We start from the raw sequence: 24,234 nt of genomic DNA, 5'->3' as shown, positions 1-24,234 counted from the left end.
CTGTGCTGCCTCTAGATCATTTCCATCTGCTCAGTCGTACACAAACACCATCTCGACATGTTCCTGACACGAACACCAGACCATTCTGCTGCTTACAGTACCTGAATTAATCACACAGCCTGCAACAGACAAGAAACACAGGGCACACGGTCAGAGGAACATTTGTTAGCACCATCTACTGTGGCAACGATGCATTTCTGGACACGTGTTCGTAGGACATTTTTTCTCCCATTTCCAGTCAGGGATCCGTCCCTGAAGTTTGTCAGTTTTTTTTAACGTTTACCCTCTATTTTCAAAATTAGGAATAATCGTAAAATATGTAATATATAAATAAAATATAAACTGAAAAATACTATTAACACTGTACACAAACAAGTGAGACCTACAGGTCAGCCATTAATAGCAAAGTCACTGGAAGAGTGCCCTCGTTCCAAAATTGCAATGACAACTTCACTTTATGATATGGTATCAGGACTGCACTGTGACACAACTGAGCTCGGTGATGCAAGGACTGCAGAGAATAGATGTGGCTGAGTTTCATGGTTTAATATTGCAAATGTTATCTCTCCAAATACTGTGCAGGCTGCATTTCTTACTAAGTCTTTATTCGAGCTGGGAATGTTATGAACGAGTGTGCTTAACTCAAAAATAAGTTCTCTCTACTCTTATTGTCTCTGGCATGTTGACAATTTGTGACTGGAGCTTTTATTTCTTTTCATTTTAGCTTTTCAGCCAGATGAACCGACATTACAGACACAATTATGCTTATTGCTCTCGATCTCCATCACCTGACTCTTCAGCATCTGATGAAGTACGACATGGCAACAGTGTGTCAGGAAGAAACTCCAAACGATCTGCCCGAGGATTATTTTGATACTTCTTGGCTCAACCTTTGCATCCCTTGATGAATTTTATGTACCTGCTGTAGGACTCTCGTAGATTCTTTCGTTTTGTTCGAACAGCCTCACCTGTCAGTGAAGTCGCGGCGTACAAATTATTTTATTTCACATGATGCATTTATTATTATTATTATTATTATTATTGTTTTGTTCCAGATATTTGGGCACTGGAGGATCACACCACACTATTGCTTTTTAATTCTGAAAGGGAAGGACAACAGCCTCTAGCTTAGACAAATGCATGTGTCAACAACCACTGTATTTACCTGTCAGCAGGGGTAATCTGGAAGAAAACTGAGATGGGACTGATGAAATGATGGCAATTTCCTAACTGCACTGGCAGCATAGATGGGAAGCATGTTAGACTGAAGTGTCCTAAAAACAGTGGCTCAAATCAGTTTTGTTACAAAATCTTATTTTCAATTGTGCAGTTATTGATCAAGATCATGATCACAACTCTGAAGTTACCAACAGGGGCAGTTGTGGCATACACTATGACAGCGCAAGTTCTCAAAACTCGGCACTTTTCTGTGAATTCACATGAGGAAAATATAATCTCCCTTAGCAACTAATGTTGGCCACGAACACGGCAAGCTCATGTGCTGATGGATGACTAAGGGTTTAAATTACGAATCTATTCAATGACTCTTTCATCAAGAGTAAGTGGCCTTGGAAAGGCCTTTGAATAAATAGTGACTGTCCTGTGGTGGAAAATGCTTTTGGTATACTTGCTCAAGAGTGAGGAGTCTTTTTAACACCTATTGACTTACAATGTATACTGCAGAAGCTGTTGTGAAAGCAGCATGTTTGTAGCTTAAATTGTACTACAATGGCACCACTAGTTTGCGGAAGCACATTATTATTTCAACTGAACTGCAATGTACACTACAATATTCATCAGGAACTACATCATGCAACTGCATATTTATTTATAAACAATGAAAACACATGTTTGGTACTCTTGTGTCAGTTTTCTTCTTTGTTGCTATCTTTTTCATCACATTTTTACAATCACAGTGTTGTATATTGTACAAAAATACTTCTGTTTCTGTTTTTGCCACCATCCTGCACACACTGCCAGTAAAGTGGCCAATATATCTGAATCAGTCAAGAAATTTTTCACTCATTAAACTGTTACGAAAATTAAGAACCAAACAAATGAAGTCAATTATTTGTTGCTAGTGATTCTGAAGTATAAGCATTGATGGGAACTTTAATTTTAATGGAGTTCACCAGGACACCAATGTTTCATTATCCAATATGTGGTCAGATTTATTAGGATAAGATGAGAACTTATCAACTATTGCATTAAAAATTCTTCGTTTTGATGATAATGGCACCAAGACAGAAAGATGTGTGACAAATTTGCACCACAGCAGGAATTATTTGAAGAACTGAATGGAATATCCCCAAAGTGCTGGTACTTCAGAAGTGTGCTATACAATACAATTGATGAAATGCTGCATCTTTTCGAAGGTGGTTGTTCATTTAAAGTTCTCCTCAGAGACAAGTCTGGTATATGGGTTAGAATTCTCATTTGTGCATGTGAACAATACATAATAAAAATGAAAAGACAGCAGACCTGTCTGTGAACAACACCCTGCAAAGAGACGATTGAGTCAATAAAGAATACAGGCTCCAACATCATAATTGACTTTATCTACACTTATGTGGTATTGGCAGACACACTGTATGCCGATTACAAGATTACCTTAGCTGGGAAACTCAAATACCACAGAAAACACATACCACACGAACTTTAAGAGACAACAGCAGGGAGAGAGCTGTATTCCTCCAAGTTTGCATTCACAGAGCCAACGACTACTAAGCCTCCAATAACAGCTGTCTCTTAGATGACAAAGGAAAAACTGAAAAAAAATCTGTTAATGTTGTCTACACAGCATCGTGATTGTGGACCAGAAGCTGACACACCAGGGGAGGGGGAGAGGGGGTAAGACCACTTAAATTATTATTGTACCTCCACAGAGGCAGGAGTGGATGCCATAGACAAAATGGATAGGACTTACTCTACACAACATGTATGTGGATACAGCTACTATCGGTGTTCTACAGCCTATTTTATGTAGCTGCAGTAAAATCGTATGTACTGTTCAAGATGAGTGTGCCTAAGTGGAATGGAGGGAATTCGAACCCCAGAAAATTTTGTTTGCATGAATTAGACTTTGAACTTTTGAAACCATATGTAGAAAGCATTCAAAGGACTCTCATTTATGCTGTTGGAGACATCTTTGGAAAGAAACTGGAGATAATCAAAATTACTCCTGAGGATGAAGCTACAAATGCTTGAACAACACAACCAACCCAAGAACCAGAGATAACATCACAAAAAAACAAATTAATGTGTGGAATATGTGGTTGCCACCTGTGTAAAAGTAATTCAGAATCAACCATTTTGTGCGAGCACATATGTGTCACCTGTAAATGACCGTATTCTCGCTGACTGAAGTGTGATTCCCGAAAGTTTTCAGTGTAAACCTACATTTGTGCAAGTCTTTATTTCACAAACAAAAATATATCATTCAATTACTAGATCAAAAGTGTATAGAAATTTTGGATAGCTTGTATATTTAAGTACAAATGTTATTTTTCTAGTTTTCACAAATGTTTATTGTCCAAATTTTGATCACTGTTTCTTGTTGTATTTAACCAAAGAAAAATATTGATCTCGTACTGAAAACGCAATAACTTAATTAAGGGAACAGCTTATATTTCACACTTTGCTACAAGTGAAAGATTTTCATCACTTGATCTGTCACTCTATAAACTTGTTTTTCAAAGTTTTATACTTTTCTTTGCATTGTTGGGCAATGACTTTATTTTCACTGAAGGTAAATTTCTTGCTTTAATTTCATAACATTTCTTTTTAGTATCCTGTGCATATATTTTGTGTTCTATATTGGTGGCTCCATTTAATTAGCTAATCTCTATTTTTAAGCGGCCCTGGACACAGTGTAGCACTTTTACCTGCCATACTGGGGAGGAGCTAAGAGGTCACCTGGAGTGTGAGCATGGAATGAATATGGAAATAACAGAATTGGAGTTTGATTCACCGGAACTTGAGGAAACTAAATGCCATTATATTCTTTCAAAAAACATTCTCGCAGTGTTTTAAACTTGTTACTGAACTTTGTTGTTTTTATTTTTAAAGTTTCTTAAGAAGAAATCCAAAAATTGAAGATGTAGAGAAAGTTTTCTTTGTGAAGAGAAGTGGTGCAAAAGATGGTTAACAGTCCCATTTATATTACATTTGGTAACATTCGGTAACCCACACGACAAGCAGTTTGGGCAAAACATCGGAAGCCCTATCAACCAAAGTTGACCAAACCTGTCGAACATCTTTGATACTGACATACATGGCATCTGGCAAAATTAGTGTGAAGGTCTAGGTGGCACGTACGGGTCACAACTTCTCTGTGGCTCTCTCGTGTTAGCTGTGGTGATAGTCCAACAGTTGTTGGCCAAATAGCAGCAGGAGTAACAGAGGTCAAAGTTTTGAAGAGAATATGAGTGTGTTTGAGAGGAATACTTTAGAAGGGTGCACCTGTCAGATAAGGTATTTCTAATATCAGAAAAGAGTACAGGCTGGGTGATTACTTGGCACAGCAGAAGCTTCTGGGTAAAGACCCTAATTTTTTACAAAGTACAGGGAGAAGAGAATGAAATGTGAAGCAACAGTGGTTTTATGCTTGTAATCAGTGGTTTTATGCTTGTGATTATGACACTATTTCAATAAGAAATGGAAAAGAGCTTTGTGCCAAATAAAGTTTTAATAGATGATAGTGCTTACAGTACTAGTACAGTACTAGTAAATACAGTTTTGAATCAACAAAACTAATGAAAGTGGACGAGTTTCAGGCCATTTACCTAAGCACACACATTAACTTGATGTCAATGGAAGCTTTTAAATGGGCAGTTAACAAATATGAGAGAAACATCAAATCACAGGTGGGAAACTGAGTTGTATTTTTCAAACTTGTATGTGTTGAAGTATTGAGTGCTATATTTGTATTTCTGTTTGTTTGCAGGTTTTCACATCAGACAATCATCCAATTTATTACAGTTTATGGTGCTCGAAGTGCGGTAATGGTCCAGTGTAATAACAGATTACTGTGTACTCGGCATGTCAGTCAGGCATACAGACGGAGATGAAGGAATGTTAAAGACACAATGGTTAACTGTAGCAAGCACAAAGCTATAAAATCTTTTCACTTAAAAAAAAGAAAGAGAGAGAGAGAGAGAGAGAGAGAGAGAGAGAGAGAGAGAGAGAGAGAGAGATCTTCTCTGATATTACAATGTTTTCCAACATAGTGCGCGCAGTACCAACTGTCTCAAAAGTTTGGCAACTATTTCAGAAATAAATATGCATGCAGACCAGAAATGTAGGTTTACTGCTATGGAGCAGCAGGAGGTCAGAATACTAACATGTACCTGGAGGCACTCCAAAAAATTCTTACACACTTTCATTTATCTGCAAAAGATAATTGGAAAGTTGACACATTTTTTCGGAACCAGTTTCACCGAAGCTGTAACTCTCTCCTTGATGGTCTTAGCTTAAGCAAGGGTGCATTGCCAAAATAATAACCTTTCCAATCGTGGAATGTAGATACTCATTTTGCAGAAAGCATCACAGCTACAGTCACGAGTGTCCCTGGGAAGATTCAAATTTTACGCCCCACGGCTTACTTTTTAGGATGACAAACGACATGACAACTTTGAAAATTTGCTCCTGTGAAGAATGCATCCTTAGCCAAGCGCCTAGCTATCTGTAGAAAGAGTGCCCAATGAGAAATCTTCCCAGTTTTTATTTACATTGTTATATATTTTACGATTATTACTATTACGAGCCCACAGATCAGTCAGTAGAACACCAGGCTTTTTAACCTAAGAGTCCAGGGTTCAAGTCCCCGTACGAGCGAAGATTTTAACACCTTCATAGCACCTCGTACTTTATTTACTTTATGTGACTATTCCAGAAGATAATTATATAGTAAAATTCTGAAAATTAGCAAAAGAAAGCAGGGGAAAAAAGACAATAGTATTAATTCTAGGAGTGGTATTATTGCAAACAGACAACTGCAGCTAGCTAGTTTCATAACCTCCAACTCCAAATGTTTTACATCTCGTTCCCCAACTAAACTTTCACGATCTTCCTCTGCTTCTTCTCTGAGTCCGTCACCATTTGTAAACGTTTTCCTTGATTCTAAGAAAGCTTCCACACACGGCAATTTTCCTACTTTTTTATTAATTGTCTCGTATTTGGCAGTCAAACTCTGATTTCTCTAAATTTTTTGATAGCGTTAACTTGAACTGTCCTGTCAACCTCTTGCAGTGCTACAAGTTCAAAAATTTTCAGGTGCTGCTCATCACTGCAGGTCACCTCCGTTCTCACTAACTGTTGTCTGGGGTAGCGCCAAACCACAATTTATTGCTGAACACAGTGTGATGCCATTTGCCAACAGTCTCTTCTAGTTGGTCACTGCGCAACTACAAATGCAGCCATTTGTAGTGTGGTGTTAACAGTAGCCTATACACAGGACAGTAATTCCCTTATCCAGCTGCTGCTAGTCTGGCCAGAGTGGAATGATACTTGTTTCAAGGAGCCCATTACTCGTTCCGAGACAGTAGGCACAGACATTAAGGTGTTACACATAACACTGCAATTAAAAATGGCTCTAAAATGCTATTTTTGAGGGCTCGTTACTGCAAAATTCCTCCCAGTATTATCTGTGCAAATGACTCAGCTCTGGATCAAAGAGCAGTAAATGCCGAATGGTACAGGTCATCTACGTTTCTCCGAGGCAGAGTGTGCAGCACCAGTCTGGCCGAGTTCCGTAACTGGCTGGTTGCAACCGACTCCAGTTGACAAAATCTACCATCTCGTAGGCATAGCACCCTGGTACAGTGAAACCTCTATATAATGTTTTTCAAGGGTCCACAAATTCTGAACACTGTATAGAGAACAAATAAGGCATTACTGAAGATCGGGATACCACTAATCGCCTTTGACAAACGATGCCATAGATGATAGTTGGGTGGCAGGAAAATTACTTTCACATTTCTCAGAAATGTGGATGTGCCCATTTTGGCGTCAAATTCTCTGAGAAAACGTAAAAATATATCACTTGCCATCCGTGCCTTGGCATTGTTTGTATATTTGCACGGAAACGTGGAAATGTTTTTGAAGCACTTCGGATTATTTTGGCTTCCCGATAACCAAAGGTTTCAGTTTTTCACTACCATCGACGTTTGTACATAACAAAACGGTAAGACGTTCCTTGCTCTTCTTCACACCATGACAATTTTCCACATGAAAAGTAAACGTGTTATCCGGCATTAAATTGAAAATCATGCTGGTTTCGTCAGTGTTATAAATGTCACGCAGTTTGTAGCCATGTATCAGAGTAGGTAGAGTCGGCATCAACTGAGCTACAGTTAGTTCGTCCACACTTTTACTTTCTCCACATTTGGCTTTGCATACAACACCATGACGCTGATGAAATTTATCAATCCACCCATTGGCGCGCCTTAAAATTTTCCATTCCTAATTGCAGTGATATTTGAAGTGCCTACTCCTTCAAAATAGTTCCGCTTATAGGAATGTTTGTAGCACATGATTACTGAAACCAAGTTAATAAAACTGCCTCCATTTTGTCATAAGTCAATGGTTTCAAATGCATACATTTCAAATTTCCATAATTCTCAAACCCTTCCATTAACGATGGTCTGTTTTTCATAATAGTGTTTAGTGTTGAGGCGGCTAGTTCAAAGTGCTACGCTAGCTCCATGCGCCTCACACCAGGAGATGCCTCCACTTTTTTAATAACAGAAACCTTCTCTTCCAGAGAAATGTTCTTCCGCTTTTCAGTCATGTCCACTGATGAAAGCTTTTTTAAAATAAAGGTTATATCGAAGACACAGTCTCACTAGAAACATGAACTGTTTGCTGCTCAGCTCACACAACGCGGTACAATTCCAAGCCGTTGCAAACTGTGAATCCACATAACGATGCGTCTACATCCAGTCACTTAAACGTTATAAAGAGGTAAATAATTGACCAGGGTTCCAAAAATATGAGCGTTACATGGAGGAAATTGTAATATAGAGGAAATGCAGTAAAGAGGAAAATTTAACATTGTTTATATGGGCTTTTAGTCGGGACCGAAAAAAACGGATGTAATATAAAGGAAAACATTATATTGAGCAACTTTATAAAAAGGTTTCATTGTATAACAGACAGAGAACAGTGGCAGAGGCGGAGAAGAAGAAACAAGAAAGTGATTCTGGGCATTTGGAAGTGAAGCATTGTGTCCTATGCTCAAGTCCTACCAGATGTGCAAGGCGCTAACAGACTGCAATCTGGAGCCTGGAAGAAAAGGAGTATACATGTCAGTTAGCTTCATTGGGCAGAATGTAAAACTATCTATTATCAAAGACAACGAGACTAAATCTTACATTATGATGATGAGAAAAATCTGTAATCAGGTTTTTTCCTCAGTAATCAACTCTCATAAAAGTGGTCTTTTAACGTGCAATTTGAGAAAAAACATAGAGAAAGGGAGAACTATAAAGTATGCTACATCTAAGCTACGAAGAAACTCCACAACACCTCTTCCCCCATCCAAATTACACTGAATTAAATTTTTATCCACATACTTACATGATATGGTGGATCAGAGAGGGATAAGCACCAAAAAACTGTGCCTGCTTAAGTTTTTTTGGTGGCACATAAACATACAAGGGATAAAGAGGTTACTTGAGACACATTCATATTTTAAATTTTCTTATTTAATTTTGTACAACTACTTTTGTTCACTACGGTAATATCAGTGGAGCATAAATATAGTTGATGGACCAGACTTGTTAATGGCTTTACAATTGTGAAATTTATTGGGCACTGCAAAATAAATAAGTTGGACATGGTGCTTTCTGTGAACTTCAACCTCCACATTTATTTTTCTTTATGTTGCCTGCAAGGTGACAAAACAACAAATATATATAAAGTACCATCTACAATGCCATGTACAGTACCTGTGAGAACTACATCACAAGAAGGTCAATGGAAAACATCACACCTCCAGACTAGCCACATCATCACAACAAAATCAAATAACAGAGTCCAACAGTCACAGATCAAGCAAAATAATTTATGGTACAGTTAGTGTGTCACCCATAAAGTTTGGAACTGAAGCTACACGAAGGTCAAGTCAACAGAGTTTATTCATCTTACGCACAACTTGCTGTACAGATGCAAATACAGAGTGCACAATGCGGACACACTGACAGAGACACTACAGACGTTGCTGCCGTTACTTTAAACTGCCTTCGTCTTCACTAGGATGCCACTGTCACCCATGTCCTGATTGAAGCCCTTGCGGTATTTCATGCCTGGTGCCTGCAAAAAAAAAAGTGTTGGTGTAATACAGTGCACCAGTAAAACTGAAAAATGTGGTATTGATTTTTCCAGTGTTTACATGACTTACAAAATTCACAGTAGAGACAGAAAGTGATTGGTAGTACACAGCACAGGCCACTTCAATATGAATATAGTGATTACAAACAGTTAAAACTATAATCATCTTGAGGTTGAAAATCTTTTGTCCGTGTCTGCTTTAACAATATATATGTTTATGGATGGGGTCTGCCTTTAGCATCACCAGTCAGTAGACTCCTACCCCAACGTTTTTCTCAATTACATTGAAAATAAAATATTTGAAACAATAGTAAGACCCAAACAACACCAGACAATATACTGGTATCGTTATGTAGATGATATCATATGCCTCCTAGATGAAACACCCTGTCGCATCGAACAACTCCACAGTGATATAAACACAGTCCACCCAAAATTAAAATTCACCACAGAAACAGAAAATGACAAAATTTTAAATTTCCTTGATCTCGCAATATACAGACACAACAACCAATACCAATTCTCCATATTCAGGAAAGTGACCACCACCAGCACAGCCATTCACAGAAATTCTTATCATCCGATTGCGCACGAACAAGCCGGCTTCCAATATATGCTACACAGACTGAAAACAACTATGACAATGAATTACAATCAGACAAATAGCTTTAGAGAATGGATACAACACATACACAATAGATAAACTAAACCACAAAATTAGAAAGGACACCCATCTAATCTTCAGTACTCCACTGTAGCACTGCACTACAAAAACTTCCATTGTCTGCTTGTCTGAACCACTTATTGTCCACTTTTCACTTCTATACAAGGCTACACTCTACATAAATGCTTGCGAAAAGAGTCTTCCTAAAACAAATTTATATTCAATGCTAACTAATCTCTCTTCTACAGAAACGCTTTGCTTGGCATTACCAGCCTACATTTGGTATCCTCTTTTGTTTCATCAACATAGCTATTTTGCTGCACAAATAGCAAAACTCATCTAATACTTTTAGTGTCTCATGTTGTAATCTAATTCCATCAGCATTGCCTAATTAATTTGAACAGACTGCATTATTCTAGTGTAACTCTTGTTGACTTTTGTCTCATGATCTCTTTTCAAGACACTATTCATTTCGTTCAGTTCTTCATCTTAGCCCTTTTCCACCTCTGACGGAATTACAGTGTCACCGATAAACCTCAAAGATTTTATGTCTTCTCTCTGAACTTTGACTCGATATTTTCATTTACTTCGTGCTCAGTGTGCGAATCGTGTAACATTGAACATTGAGAAGACACGACAACTCCAGCTCGCTCCCTTCTAAACTGTAGCTTCCTTTTTGTCTCTTTGCACTATGGTTTCTGTACAAGTTGTTCATTAACTCTTGCTCCCTGTGTTTTACCCCTGGTAGATTCAGAAAATCAAAAAGTGTTTTCCAGTCGTCACTGGCAAATATCTTTTCTAAATCTATTAGTAGTAGAAAGCGAGTTTGTCTCTCTTCAACATTTCTTGTAAGGTAAGCATTTTTCAAGAAACCAAAGTGGTCATCCCCCAGTATTGCTTCTATAACTCATTCAGTTTTTTCGTAGATTATTCCGCAAATGTATGACGCATTCCCCCCCCCCCACCCTAAATCTTGGCTTAAAAAAAAATGGGGAGCAGCCAATAGAGATTTTTCTAGGCGGATCACAAATCATCAATTTCAAAATGACGTGTACACCCATCATGTATTGAAATTAATACCTTTACAAGTTATTGAAATGTAATGTCACAAGCTCTTACACTAATGCCAATTGGGAAACCTTCTCCTTTGAGGGGAGTTTTCCAATTGAAAACATACAGTAGCAATTTTTGTCCATAAGCTGTAATGATCAACATCACCGTGCACTGCTTCTTTTTAGCATCACATGCACGTATTTGCACACTATGTGCCCCTACATTATTTACAGTAATGCTGTTCCGCATATCAAAACATATGGGCATTTGGTCTACATTCCCTATTTGGAAATGTACATAAATTGTGTGTCTAAGTTGGATCTTATAATGTTGAAAAGATATCAAACTGTTTTTCTAAGTTTGTGGCAGTTTTTCCACAGGTTAGTTCTATGACAAATGGATGGATTAAAATGAAGCATAAGTCACCTAACCCACCTGTATGAAGCTTTAAATTCCATTGGTGAAATGTTTTTCAATTCCTGTTGATTTCCATATGGGCCCAAAGCACAAATTGAAAAGGGGGTTGCAGTATATTCCTAGATTACACACTTAATACTAGTTCTTGAAACTTACTAAGCAAGCTTTCCCAGCTTCAAGAGTCTGCCAGTTGAGGTTTCTCTGTATTTCTGTTGCACTGCATCACAATTCGTGCCACCAGTGTGTTCACCTGTCCCAATGCTCGGTCAGTTTCAGCTGCGTACAGCCATCAGGTGGTTTTTGACAGCACCATCAGTGAAGTTGTGTTTTTGTTGTGTGTTACGAAAGTGGAACAGTAGTATTTCGAGCACTGTTATAAAGTTACATGTTAAACTCAGGGAATCTGCGAGTGCGACATTCAAAACTTTGAAACGGGTCTACAGGTAACATTCCTTATTAAGAGCACAAATGTTTTGCTGGCACAAATCATTTTTGGAAGGCCCAAGAATACGTCAAAGATTAAGCTCGCACGGGAGACCTTCAGCTTCAAAAACTAACAAAATATCGAATGTGTATGTGCACTCGTGAGATCAGACTGTTTTACGATAAGGACGATGGGAGACCTGTTAATAGCTTTTACCGTACATAAAATTTTGACCGAGGTTTTTCAGATGAAAAAGACGTGTGCCAAAATGGTACTGAAAGATCTCTCAACTAAGCATGCTTCTTGAGGACTGCCAATGACCCTGAACTTTCAGGTGATGAATCCTGGATTTTTGAGTATGGTCCTGAGACAGAGTGAGAAGTGGCAGACAGAGACATCTCCTCGACCAAGAAGCCTCAAATGAGCAAATAACAGATCAATATAGTGCCGATTTGCTTTTTTGATTGTACGGGTATTGAGAACAAACAATGTGCTCCTCCAGAACAAAACTGTCAACCAAGTGTTTTAGAAGGATATCCTCAAAAGACTGAGGGAAGGAGTGAATTGAATGAGACCGTACCATTCCAGACAACTGGATGCTGCATCATGACAAGACGTCATGTCACGCGACCATTTCCAACACAGAATTTTTGACCTCAAAAGGCATTCCTGTTGTTCCACAGGCTCGCTTATTCACCTGATGGAGTTTTTGAGATTTTTTTTCTTTGCAAAATTGAAAATGTCTTAAGACATGGTCGGATATCAATATAACTTATTGCTGCTTTTGTTTAGTGTTGTTACCAGACCTGGTAGAGTATGAGAGGACCACGAACAGTACCAGATGTTGAGTGGTTATTGTGAAGGACAAGGAGATGGCACATACTTGTCTGAGACAGGATTATCAGCACCTGACAGTTCAATCTCCATTTGGCTGGCTGGTACATTCGTGCAGTATCCAGATTCGTGGGACATTCACATGTCAGTTTCCCAGAGTCAGATCCGATGGGAATGTGAGGGCAGGCATATTCTGGTCGACCACATCTCGGCACAGATGCCCGAGCAATTGGAGGTACTCAATCCCGTCAGTAATTAAATGTTCTCTGCACTGTTGTGACAGAATGACAGTTGATAAATTCTAACTCGTGGAATGCCTTCTGAACGGCACAGTCAGCTTCACTTAAACACACAACTTTGCAGTTACGCATCACCTCCGTGTGCCGGCTTCTGATACTCTGCACTTGCACAACAATGTTTTTGGATGGGGTCTGCCTTTAGCAAAACACAGATTTGTTTTTTATCCCAAACATGTTTCACTGCAGTCGCAGCATCATCAGTGGACTTTTATTTCATGGCTGTTAAAGAATGTTCTTTACTGTTTGTATACATATAAATATTAGTTTTTAAAAATCATAATTACAGTTTTGAAAGAAACACATAAAATTATGAATTTGTACCTTTTTACCATATGGTATGGTTTTCCTGATGTGTTATGTTTTTACAGTGATTTCTTTCACAGTTTGTCATCTGCAACCATATAAAATTTAATGTAGACAAATTATTTAAGAAAAAAATTATGATTTGGAACCTGTTCTGGCTATGCCTGAAATTAGTTAATTCTATTGCAGAGAGCTGTGTATTCAATTATTACTCGTTCTCCTTCAACTATGGCTTTTTGTATTTGATAGTTTTCCTCAATTATTAGTTTTTGTTGGGGCTGTTGCTGCATTTGAGAATTTTCAAGTCAGTATGGATGTCTTTTGGGTTAAGTTTCTTGTGCATAAGATGTTCAGCAAATGTAATGACAGCTGTTACTTTCTAATGCTCTTCAGTGTTCTGTGTATCTGGTATTAAAGTTTCTACTGGTCTGTCCTATATAAACTGATTTGCAGTCTTGACATGTTGGTAAACACCAGGTGTGTTGTGTTTGCCGGTGCTTGTGTTGGCTGTCCTCAGTTTTCCCTGTGTTGAGTTGTCTGTCCTGTAGTCTTCCCCCCTCCCCTTTTTTTAGTATATTGCATATTCTGTGGGCTGCTTTGTTGTTGTGGGCGAGAGCAAACCACTGGTTTGTTGTTGTGGGTGTTTCTTGTTCATGTGTGCTCATATGTATGTTCTATGTGTTTGTATGTTGGTGAGAAGGTTTTTTGTTTTACCTCGAGTAAGTAATGAGGAGGTAATGAAACAAACTAGAGGAAACAATTTATGATAGAAGTTGACACCAACCTAAATAGGGAGGAACGATCACTACGATAAAATAAGGGAAATCAGAGCTCTTACGGAAAGATATAGGTCTTCATTCTTTCTGCACGCTATAAGAGATTGGAATAATAGAGAATTGTTAATGTGATTTGATGAAGCCGCTGCCAGGCACTTAAATGTGATTTGCAGAGTATCCTTGTAGTTGTAGGTGTTGACTAAAAGATGGGATCAGTTGATATTCACATCCTCAGGCATCAAGAAGCAGCCAATTTGAGAGCCAAGGCTTGAATACAGTAAGCAGGTTCAAATGGAGGTAGGGGCAGTAGCTGTACACAAATGAAGAGACCTGCACATCAGTCAACCGAACGACCACTTAACCGAAGTGAGTACTCGCTCGCACCTGTTACTCTCCATCATCCCCCTCACTCCCAAACCAAGTTTCCCACAGTAGTCGCCGCACTGGGCCACCGCTGCTTCTAATGGGGCCTTCACGAGGCGCTGCTGACCGGCCGAGCCGCCAGTCACTGTGTTTCAACAATCGGCACACTTCTGTCGGCTCGGCACCGGCAGTAGAAGTAGCGGCAGTATCAAAGCTGTTCACGGCAACAGCTGCGCCAGCTTAGAGTCGAGGCATGCCGCTCCGCGCAGTTTGAAGGATTGCACACCCCCGAGAAGAACTTCTCACAGTGCAAACATTCGCCTTCTGTTCTCTGTTACGACCACTCGTGTGTTGCTGCGTGAAGAAGTGAAGTTGACGATACAAAATGCTTAAACGTAAACATGTTGTCCTTTCTGTGAGGAGCAAGTACGAGATTATTAAAAGGTTAGAAGAAGGTGAATCTGCAACCACTTTATACAATGAGTACAAGGGGAAGTCGACAATTACGGATATAAAAAAACAAAAGATGAGCACAGCACTTTTTTTTGGCAAATAAACATGTACAGTTCGATTATCCGAACAAACCCTTTACAATCTCAGCCATCATTATACTACTGAGTGTCATTAACTACTGAATCTTTGAACCTTTCCCTGGAATTTTTTTCAACTGTACCTCCACTTTGATTCACTACTACAAATAGCAGCAGCCGGGAGGATTACTCACATTGTCCCAGAGCTCCTCATACTTCTTGGCATCGTAGGGGTCGACGTTGAGTTCGGGGCAGTCGAAACGGGGCACGTTGAAGAAACACATGAGGTCGTCCTTCTGGTTGGTGTAGAGAGTGCGTGCCTCTGTCCACTCCCACTCGGCGGCCAGCTCCTTCCAGTCGTGGAACTTGGGGTCGTGCTTGTCCGACTGGTCCATGTCCACGCGCTCTATGTCCTCCACCACCACCTCCACGTCACCGCCCTCCGACCAGTCGTAGACCAGCAGTTGCGCGTGGTTGCTGTGGGAGCAGAGCGCAATGAGCGACAAATAATCTGCAATATGAAAGAAGTAACAGCATCGGTTGCAAAATTGGACTTTTTAAATTATTATTTTTATCCTCCAATGACGAGTTTTGCCTTTGTATCTTCAGATCGCCTGGCAAAATATCGTATTAAGCATACGAGATGCCGCACATAAATATGTCCCGGTAGGAAGCGCTGTGGCCAGAATTTGAAAAGGCACGGTGCACTGTCTAAGTAGTTAAATACAGATATGTCAACTATTACAAATCGATTGTAATAATTATGAAATTTGTCCAATAATTACAACTTTACAAACCAAATGGCCAAAATTACGATTGTTTACGACAAAGGCAATAAATGCTTGTTACTGTCACATACACAGTTCGTTAAACAGCCCAACTCAAATTCGCCGTCACAACAAAACGAAGACAACGTGCGGGAACCTGCCAGGAAGAGTCGTCGTGTGACTAGCAAAGAGAACAACTGAACAAGATATAGTACTTCGTACCTGGTTGTGTGTCGATTTATATGTGTCAGTGCATAAAGTGCTCACAAGGAAGCATAAGAGAAAATCATTCTTTACAAGTTAAATTCTCAACAGTATTTCTTTTCACATTTTCCGTAAACAGCTGGTATTCTTGTACTTTTCTGCCCTTCGTAGAACTTTTTGTTACACCAAATACCATATACTGAATGTGCCTTCATAAACATTCGAGGGACAATTTCCTGGGTACATCTTTTCTCTAAATACGAAGCAGAAATGGCGGACCCATCATCACAGAAGTTGGCAGAATATATTGCACAAGTGAGTGGCATCAACTAGAGGACTGTAGAATGGACTGCCAATGAAGCCAATGTATCTGGCCAGAAACGTGGAAGTCCAAAGTTTAGGTGGCCAGGAAAACATCACAGTTGTCATCAAATATTTAGACTGTTTTGACAAAGATGTTCCAAGATGTGTTGTGCTCAATACATCTAAGATGGGCGAATTTGCTAGTGGTATCATAGCTTCATGGACACAGTTTTTACATATTCTTGAAATAAGAAAATCTGGCAATCAGAACATGTTTTGCTTGGATGAATCATACTGGGTAAGCATGTTGGAAAAATCAGTTATGGTTCTGGTGGGTTTAAGCCAGAAAATGAAATAATGTTAAAAGTTTGAATCAAAATTTACATTTATACAAATATGAAAATTTTGTGCAAAATTCTGCTAGTAAATTTTTTTTATAAATTATACTATTATTGAGGGTTTTAAAAGTGAAAATATATATACTAAATTTAAGCTAACAGTAAACTGCTAAATGATTTTTTTAAATTAAATTTTGCACATATAGTTCCACACATTACATATCACATCTACACTACATAAACTGTCAATACTGATTTTTGCATTTTGCCTTTCATTATATCACATCACACTTGAATACATTAGTTTTTATGCATGCTCCACACAATGGCTGCCTTTTCAAAATCAAAGTCATTGTGAGATGGCCCTTCAATCTTAATTACCAGAAGTTTGCTAGCTCTTTTCCCACAGAAAGATGATTTCTGATTTTATATTGTTCATGCAACTAAATCCTCTCTTGGTTGGTTGGTTGGTTTAGAGGCTTGACAACGGACCAAACTACAAGGTCATCGGTCCCTTGATCCTAATAAAAAAAACAATGCCACAAGTGTAAGAATAAAACGTACGAAACATATAACACAAGATGGAAAGAAAGGAAAAGTCACAAGGACAAAGGGAAGGCAACGAACACTAAAAGGAACAGAAGAGGACACGAAAACAGAGGTATGCTAGAAACAGAAGAGAGTAAAACATGAAAGCAGATTACAGTGGCTGACCAACCACAGCAATAAATAGGGAAAGCCAGCCACTCTGCAATACATTAAAACCTACACCCTAAAAGCACTAAGGTGGAGGACACAGAGGGACAAAGGACATCCGCTAAAAACTATGTAGAAGTATAAAACCCACTCTCAGGGATAAAAAGTAAAATTAAAGCTGCTGTGGAGGCATTGTCACCCAATACCGAAGGCAGGGTGCTGGGAAAGTTAAAAGTCTGCCGCAGAGCGGCTAAAAATGGGCAGTCCAGCAAGAGGTGGACGACTGTCATTTGGGAGCCACAGCGACACTGAGGTGGGTCCTCGTGATGAAGTAAGTAACCGTGCATTAGCCACGTATGGCCAATGCGGAGCTGGCAGAGGACAACTGACTCTCTGCAAGAGGCCTGCATGGAAGACTTACACACACTCTTAGTCTCCTTAATGACATACAGTTTGTTGTGTGTGCTGTTATGCCATTCTGTCTCCCAAAGCGTAAGACAGAACGCAGGTCAGCTTCAGAGATACCTATCATCTCCAGAAGCAGTTTCCTCGTAGCCTGTTTGACCAACCTGTCGGCAAGTTTGTTGCCTGGGATTCCAACGTGTCAAGGGGTCCAAACAAACACCACGGAACGACGGGACTGTTCCAGGCTATAGCTGGACTCCTGAATGTATGCTACCAGGGGGTTGTAAAGGGTAGCACTGGTCGACAGCTTGTAGGCTGCTCAATGAGTCAGCACACAGGAGAAATGTCTTGCCAAGGCGCGAGCAGATGTACTCAAGAACACGAGATATGGCCGCCAGCTCTGCAGTGAAAACACTGCAACCAACTGGCAAGGAGTGCTGCTCAATATGTCCTCCACAAACATATGCGAAGCCTACGTGACCGTCAGCCTTCAGAGCCCCGGAACATGTCGAGAATCGAGAGGAAGTGACAGCGGAGAGTGGTGGGGTTAACGGAGTCCTTAGGGCCATGCAAAAGGTCCAGATGAAGCTGCGGCCGAGGCGTACACCGTGGAGGTATACGTGAACGGACCCCAAGTAGAGGTGGTAAAGGAAAGGACTCCAGTTCGGTGAGAAGGGACCACACGTGAACTACAATAGTTAACACCGATTTGGGTCGCCGATGCGAGACATGGACTGCTGCGGGTGGGAAAAGGAGATGGTAATTCGGATGCTTGGGGGAACTACGAATGTGTGCGGCGTAACTGGCCAACAGTGGCGCACATCTGATCTGCAGTGGAGGGACACCAGCCTCCACCAGTACACTGGTCACGAGACTCGTCCTAAAAGCTCCTGTCACTAATCCTGTGCACAGGGCCGAGTAAATGCAATACTGAAGGTGCTGCCGAACCATAAACTGCACTCCCGTTATCAATTTGGGATTGGACAAGGGGTCTGTAGAGCTGCAGCAGCGTAGAGTGTTATGCACCCCAATTATTGGTGTTTCTCAGGAAATGGAGGTGCTGCCATCACTTCTGCTTAAGCTGACAAAGATGAGGGAGCCAAGTCAATGGAGCGTCGAAAACTAGTCCTAGGAATTGATATGTCTCCGCTACAGTGAGTAGATCATCACTGAGGTAAAGTGCGGGTTCCAGATGAACGGTACGATGCTGACAGAAGTGCATGACACACGACCTTGCGGCTGAAAACTGGAAGCCATAGGATAGAGCTCACGACTGGGCTTTGTGGATGGCTCCCTGGAGGCTCCGTTCAGCAACAACAGCACTGGAGCAGCAGTACGAAATGCAGAAGTCATCTGCAAACAGAGAAGGTGAGATGGGGGACCCGACAACTGCTGCTAGACTGTTAATGGCCACTAAAAGTAGAGACACACTCAATACACAGGCCTGCAGGACTCCATTCTCCTGGATATGGATGGAACTATGCGAGTCACCAACTTGGACACGAAAGGTACGGAGCACAAGGAAGTTTTGGATAAAAAACAGGTGTGGTCCCAGAGACCCCACTCACACAATGTGGCAACGACACGATGTCGCCAAGTCAGGTTGTATGCTTTCGTAAGTCAAAAAAGACAGCAATCAGGTGTTGCGGTCTGGAAAAGGCTGTTCGGATGGCAGACTCGATGGACACAAGATTATCAGTGGTAGAGCAAGCCTGGCAGAAGCCGTCCTGACATGGAGCCAGTAGGCTACGTGACTCCAGGACCCAACCCAACTGCCAACATAACATACGTTCCAGCAGCTTACCAAGAACGTTGGTGGGGCTGATGGGCCAATAGCTATCCACATCAAGCAGGTTTTTACAGGGTTTGAGCACCGGAATGATGGTGCTCTCCCACCACGTATCTCTCCAAACACTCCTCCTTCCGTTATTTGATAAGGTAGTGAACACAGGCACGGTGCTGTTTAAAGGCTACGAGGTGCTCTAGGGAAAGGTGCCTCTTATGCCGCTGTACAGCTCACCGACGCGCCTTAATTGCTTCAGCAACTTCCGGCGACCACCAAGGAACCGCCTTACGCCTCAGGCACCCTAAAGAGCTAGGGATCGCATTTTCTGCCGCAGAAACAATTGTGCTAGTCACCTGCTCAACCGTCAAATCGATGTTACCGTGTGGGAGAGATTCAGCGGTGACAGCATAGGTGGAAGTTCCCTAGTCCACCTTGTTCAAAGCCCATCTGGGCAGGCATCCGTGTGCCCGACACTGGAGCAGTGACAGGAAGATGGGGAAGTGGTCACTACCACAAAGGTCATCAGGTGCTCTCCAGTGGATAAATGAGAGAAGTCCTGGGCTTGCAAATTGATAAATCAATGGCTGAGTAACTACCATAAGCCACACTGAAATGTGTGGTGGCCCCAGTACTTAAGAGGCAAAGGTCGAATTGTGAGAGTGAAGTTTCGACATCTCTGCCTCAGCCAGTAAGCACGGTGTAACATCCACGAGATAAATTTTAGCTACAGTGCGACGAGAGAAAATTATGCCTTTAACAGTTATAAACATTATCTATTTGACATATGAAAAAAACAGTGAAAACGAATGAAAACGATGATAAATATTAATTATTTATATAATATTCTATGATATAATTGGACATTTCAATGTGTATCACACAAAGACAATGATAATTGTAAATTCCTTTTATGATCTGCGTTTGCCTTCTTCTTTAACCTTTTGTTGGTTTGCTTTTGTAGGTTGCGGATGCATATCGAACTGAGGTCTGTTAAGAAATTGTAATTATTTGTTAATTATTACTTGAAAATAGAGTTCATTATTATTATAAACATGAGTGAATAATTATTTGTAACTTTAATTCCTCTCTCAGTAAGCATTATCTGTGTTAATTATTTCTTTCCGCTGCAAGGAGCGCAGCCATTGATGATAGTGATTTGTATTACGTTTTTGTCTGTGTTTTCCTTAGAAACAAATCAAATGTTTGCTTGATGAAGTCTAAATAGTGCACAATACGAAAGTAGTTTTTATAGAGTTTAATAAGCATTTTAAATATTTACTTATTTGCTCTAACAATAGAAAGTCTCTATCAATTGTCTGCCGCCATCTTAACAATTATCTCAGTGGCAAATTCAAATTTAAATTATACAACTCTGCAGAATAAATTCCGAAGGTAATAAAAATAAATGTGCACCGGTGGTCCCTATCTCATTTTAATGAAAATGATTCGAATCAGATTGGTTCTTTAAAAACAGTGGTCATAGCACGATCCTTATAAGAAACTTTTCTAGCTGATGTATGGAGCTGAAATTAATTACGCACGAGTTGCGAAGAATATTGTTTCAGGTAACATACGTCAGTGTTGTGTGCGGCTGATATTCGGTGGTTTTAATGATCATTTTACTGAAGATAACTGCTTCCATCTTAATCAATAGTTGTAAGGAATCTGTTGTATGAACTGTGATTTAGTGACACTTACACAACTTACAGACAACACTTTAACACGACATTAACTTTGAGTTCTTTAGCAACTTGATCAAATCTTTAGTCGGGAGAAAAATTATTTAGTAATTACTCAATGTAAAAAATAAGATTATCATTTCCATTTACAAATTAGTTAAATACCAAACCACTGAATAACACAGCAAACGCCACAACGGTACCACCCCACAAGGGGTTATGGGCATTAAAATCTCCCAAAAGTAGGAAAGGTTTAGGAAGCTGATCAATCAGTGCAGCTAATACATTCAGGGGTACTGCACCAGATATACATTACAGACAGCTATTTCCTGCACCATCCTTGTTCTGACAGCTTCAAGAGGGGTTTGAAAGGGCACATGTTCACTACAGGGTGAGTTTAGGATATAAATGCAAACTCCACCTGACACTCGATTATAGTCTCTACGGTTCCCATAATATCCCTTATAGCCACGGAGGGCAGGGGTCCGCATTGCTGGGAACCCAGTTTCCAGGAGGGCAATGCAGATAGCAGGTGTAAAGCTTAACAGTTGCCGTAGCTCAGCCAGGTGATGGAAAAAAATGCCTCAATTCCACTGGAAGATGACATCGTGAGACTGGGAAGGCATGGAACATTCAATGAGGCAGTTTACACCTCAGAGTCACCTGCTGCCACCAATTTATTGCCTGAGCAGTCTATATCCATCGTGTCTGAGGGTCTGGCGAGATCTAGGTCCCCAGCAGATGCCTAAATCTCCACCCCATACTCAGCCACAGGTAGCGGTGGTGTGGGTGCCACTACAGTATCCTTGGTCTCAGTTCTTTTGCTCCTCTGGTTTCTGGGTTTCTCCGGCTGGCTCAGTCTCTGGGACTGAGGATGAGCGTGAAGCCCTAAAACAAGATGCTTTTGGGCTCTTCAGCCACTAACGGGTGTCACCTTTCTCACTAGAAGAAACCTGGGATGGGAGTTATCCAAGGGACAACCTTCCTAGCATGAGAAACTGAATAAGACTTACACTTCTCTGGCCTAGAAGTGGGGCCGGACATCCCCTTTGGTTGGGAAGGGGTTTGCTCCCAAAGTAGATGTTGCAGAAGCAATAGGGAGGGAAATGCCCCCCCACCATTAGAGGGGCAGGTGTAGTCTTCCAGCTCTGAGAGGTGACCATGGGTTGGTGGAGCAGATGGTTCCGGAACTGTTGTAATGGTGGCTTAAGATGATGTCATACGCACAGAATACAGGCATTCAAATTTTCTCTTGGTCTCAGTGTAGGTCAGACTGTCCAGGATCTTGTACTCCATGATTTTCCTTTCTTTATGGAGAATCCTGCAGCCAGGCGAGCAAGGTGAATGGTGTTCTCCGCAGTTGACACAGATAGGAAGTGGGGAACATCGAGTATTGGGATGTGATGGGTGTCCGCAATCTCGGCATGTGACGCTGGAAGTACAGCGAGAAGACATATGGCCGAACTTCCAGCACCACATCGGGGAGGGATACAGGAGTTTACATCACACTGGTAGACCATCGCCTTGCCCTTCTCGGGCAATGTATCACCTTCACAGGCCAAGACGAAGGCACCAGTGGCAACCTGATTATCCTTCGGACCCTGCTGGACACGCCAAACGAAATGTACACCTCGTTGCTCTAAATTGGCGCGCAGCTCATCGTCAGACTACAAAAGAAGGTCTCTGTGAAATATGATACCATGGACCATATTTAAGCTCTTTTGAGGCGTGATGGTTACAGAAACATCCCCCAGCTTGTCACAAGTGAGTAGCTCCCGTGACTGGGCAGAGGATACTGTTTTGAGCAAGACTGACTCAGATCCCATTTTGGACAAGCCCACCACCTCCCCGAACTTGTCCTCTATATGCTCAACAAAAAACTGAGGCTTCATCGTCATGAAATATTCCCTATCAGCTCTCAAACATATGAGGTACCGGGGCAAATTAGATCCGCCTCCATCCTTAGCCTGACGTTCCTCCCACAGTGTGGCCTGGGAGGGGAACGATTTGGGGTTGTACTTCTGTGCGCTGAGTTGAGCTCGTGATCGCTTAGAGACTGCTGGTGTTTGACCACCAGCAAGAGATGATGGACTACGCTTTATTGTGTGTCATCCGCCCTGATGCCACCCACTCTGACCAGATGTCCTAAAAAATTTTACTCTTGTCTCATAAATCCCCTAGTGTGTCATTTACATTTACAAGCATCTTATCTAAGAATTTGAAAATCGTGAACTTAATAACACTTCTATCAATGTAGGCTTTCACAGTCGGTATTGTCTTCACTTAACACTTCTGGGCTGATGGGCCGTGGTCAATGTATAAAACTCCTCCCTGACATTTTGTCTCTGACTGCAGGAGACATCCTACGAGGTAAAGCAGCGAACTGCAATGAGAACTTGATGAAGTGCTGATTAAATAGGCAGTACAGAGCATGCCACTGACCATCATGTGGTCTCAGCTATGAGACCGTCTCTGGTAATGCCAACATTCTCGATTGAAAGTAATTGATTGCCATGCTTCCCGTGCATTGCTGACATCCAAATTATATCCAGTTTAACACCTTCCTCTTTCCTGTTACAATTGTTACAGTGTTAATCAATCTCAATAGCCTCCCTATACATGCGTGCATAACAGTGCGAGGTTTTAGATATGACATTCATCTCACTGAATTTCATTTCATGATTACCTTCCTGGTAAACGTGTTCTGCTACGGCTGATTTATCCATGTGACCCAGGCAACATTTCCTCTTATGTTCAACAAGACGGGTGTTACCTCTTCTCTTTGTGGTACCAATATAAACCTGTCCACAACTACAGGGTATTTTATATATCCCCAGTGTAGCCAAAGGGTGTCATGCATCTTTTGCCGATCTTAAATATTCTTTTATGGCAGGTCTGAAAATAGTTTCCACCTCATACTTGCTTAACACTTTCCCAATGCGATCTGTGTGACCTTACTAATGAGCGGAAGAAAAACCTTGCTGCTGGGTGACTTGTTTGTCATTTCCCCTGATTCTCTGGCTAGAGTGAAGTGCTTGATCTATATCCTTGTTAGAATAGCCA

The 24,234-nt window shown here is 40.9% G+C and overlaps 1 protein-coding gene across 1 annotated transcript in view; it reads right to left on the bottom strand.

Annotated features, from left to right (window-relative positions):
- Window positions 1-8,843: 8,843 nt before the first annotated feature.
- LOC126295505 (NADH dehydrogenase [ubiquinone] 1 alpha subcomplex subunit 10, mitochondrial) overlaps window positions 8,844-24,234 on the bottom strand; it is a 69,873-nt gene continuing 54,482 nt past the window's right edge. The window contains exons 7-8 of the mRNA XM_049988084.1: window positions 15,188-15,470; window positions 8,844-9,312 (exon numbers count right to left, since the gene is read on the bottom strand). Of these exons, the coding sequence (XP_049844041.1) occupies window positions 9,232-9,312; window positions 15,188-15,470 (364 nt within the window). The 3' untranslated portion in view covers window positions 8,844-9,231. The remainder of the gene's footprint in view (window positions 9,313-15,187; window positions 15,471-24,234) is intronic.

The sequence above is a fragment of the Schistocerca gregaria genome, chromosome 11, assembly GCF_023897955.1.
Source record: "Schistocerca gregaria isolate iqSchGreg1 chromosome 11, iqSchGreg1.2, whole genome shotgun sequence".
NCBI classification, from domain to species: Eukaryota; Metazoa; Arthropoda; class Insecta; order Orthoptera; family Acrididae; genus Schistocerca; species Schistocerca gregaria.
This window is presented reverse-complemented; position numbering and strand designations above follow the sequence as displayed.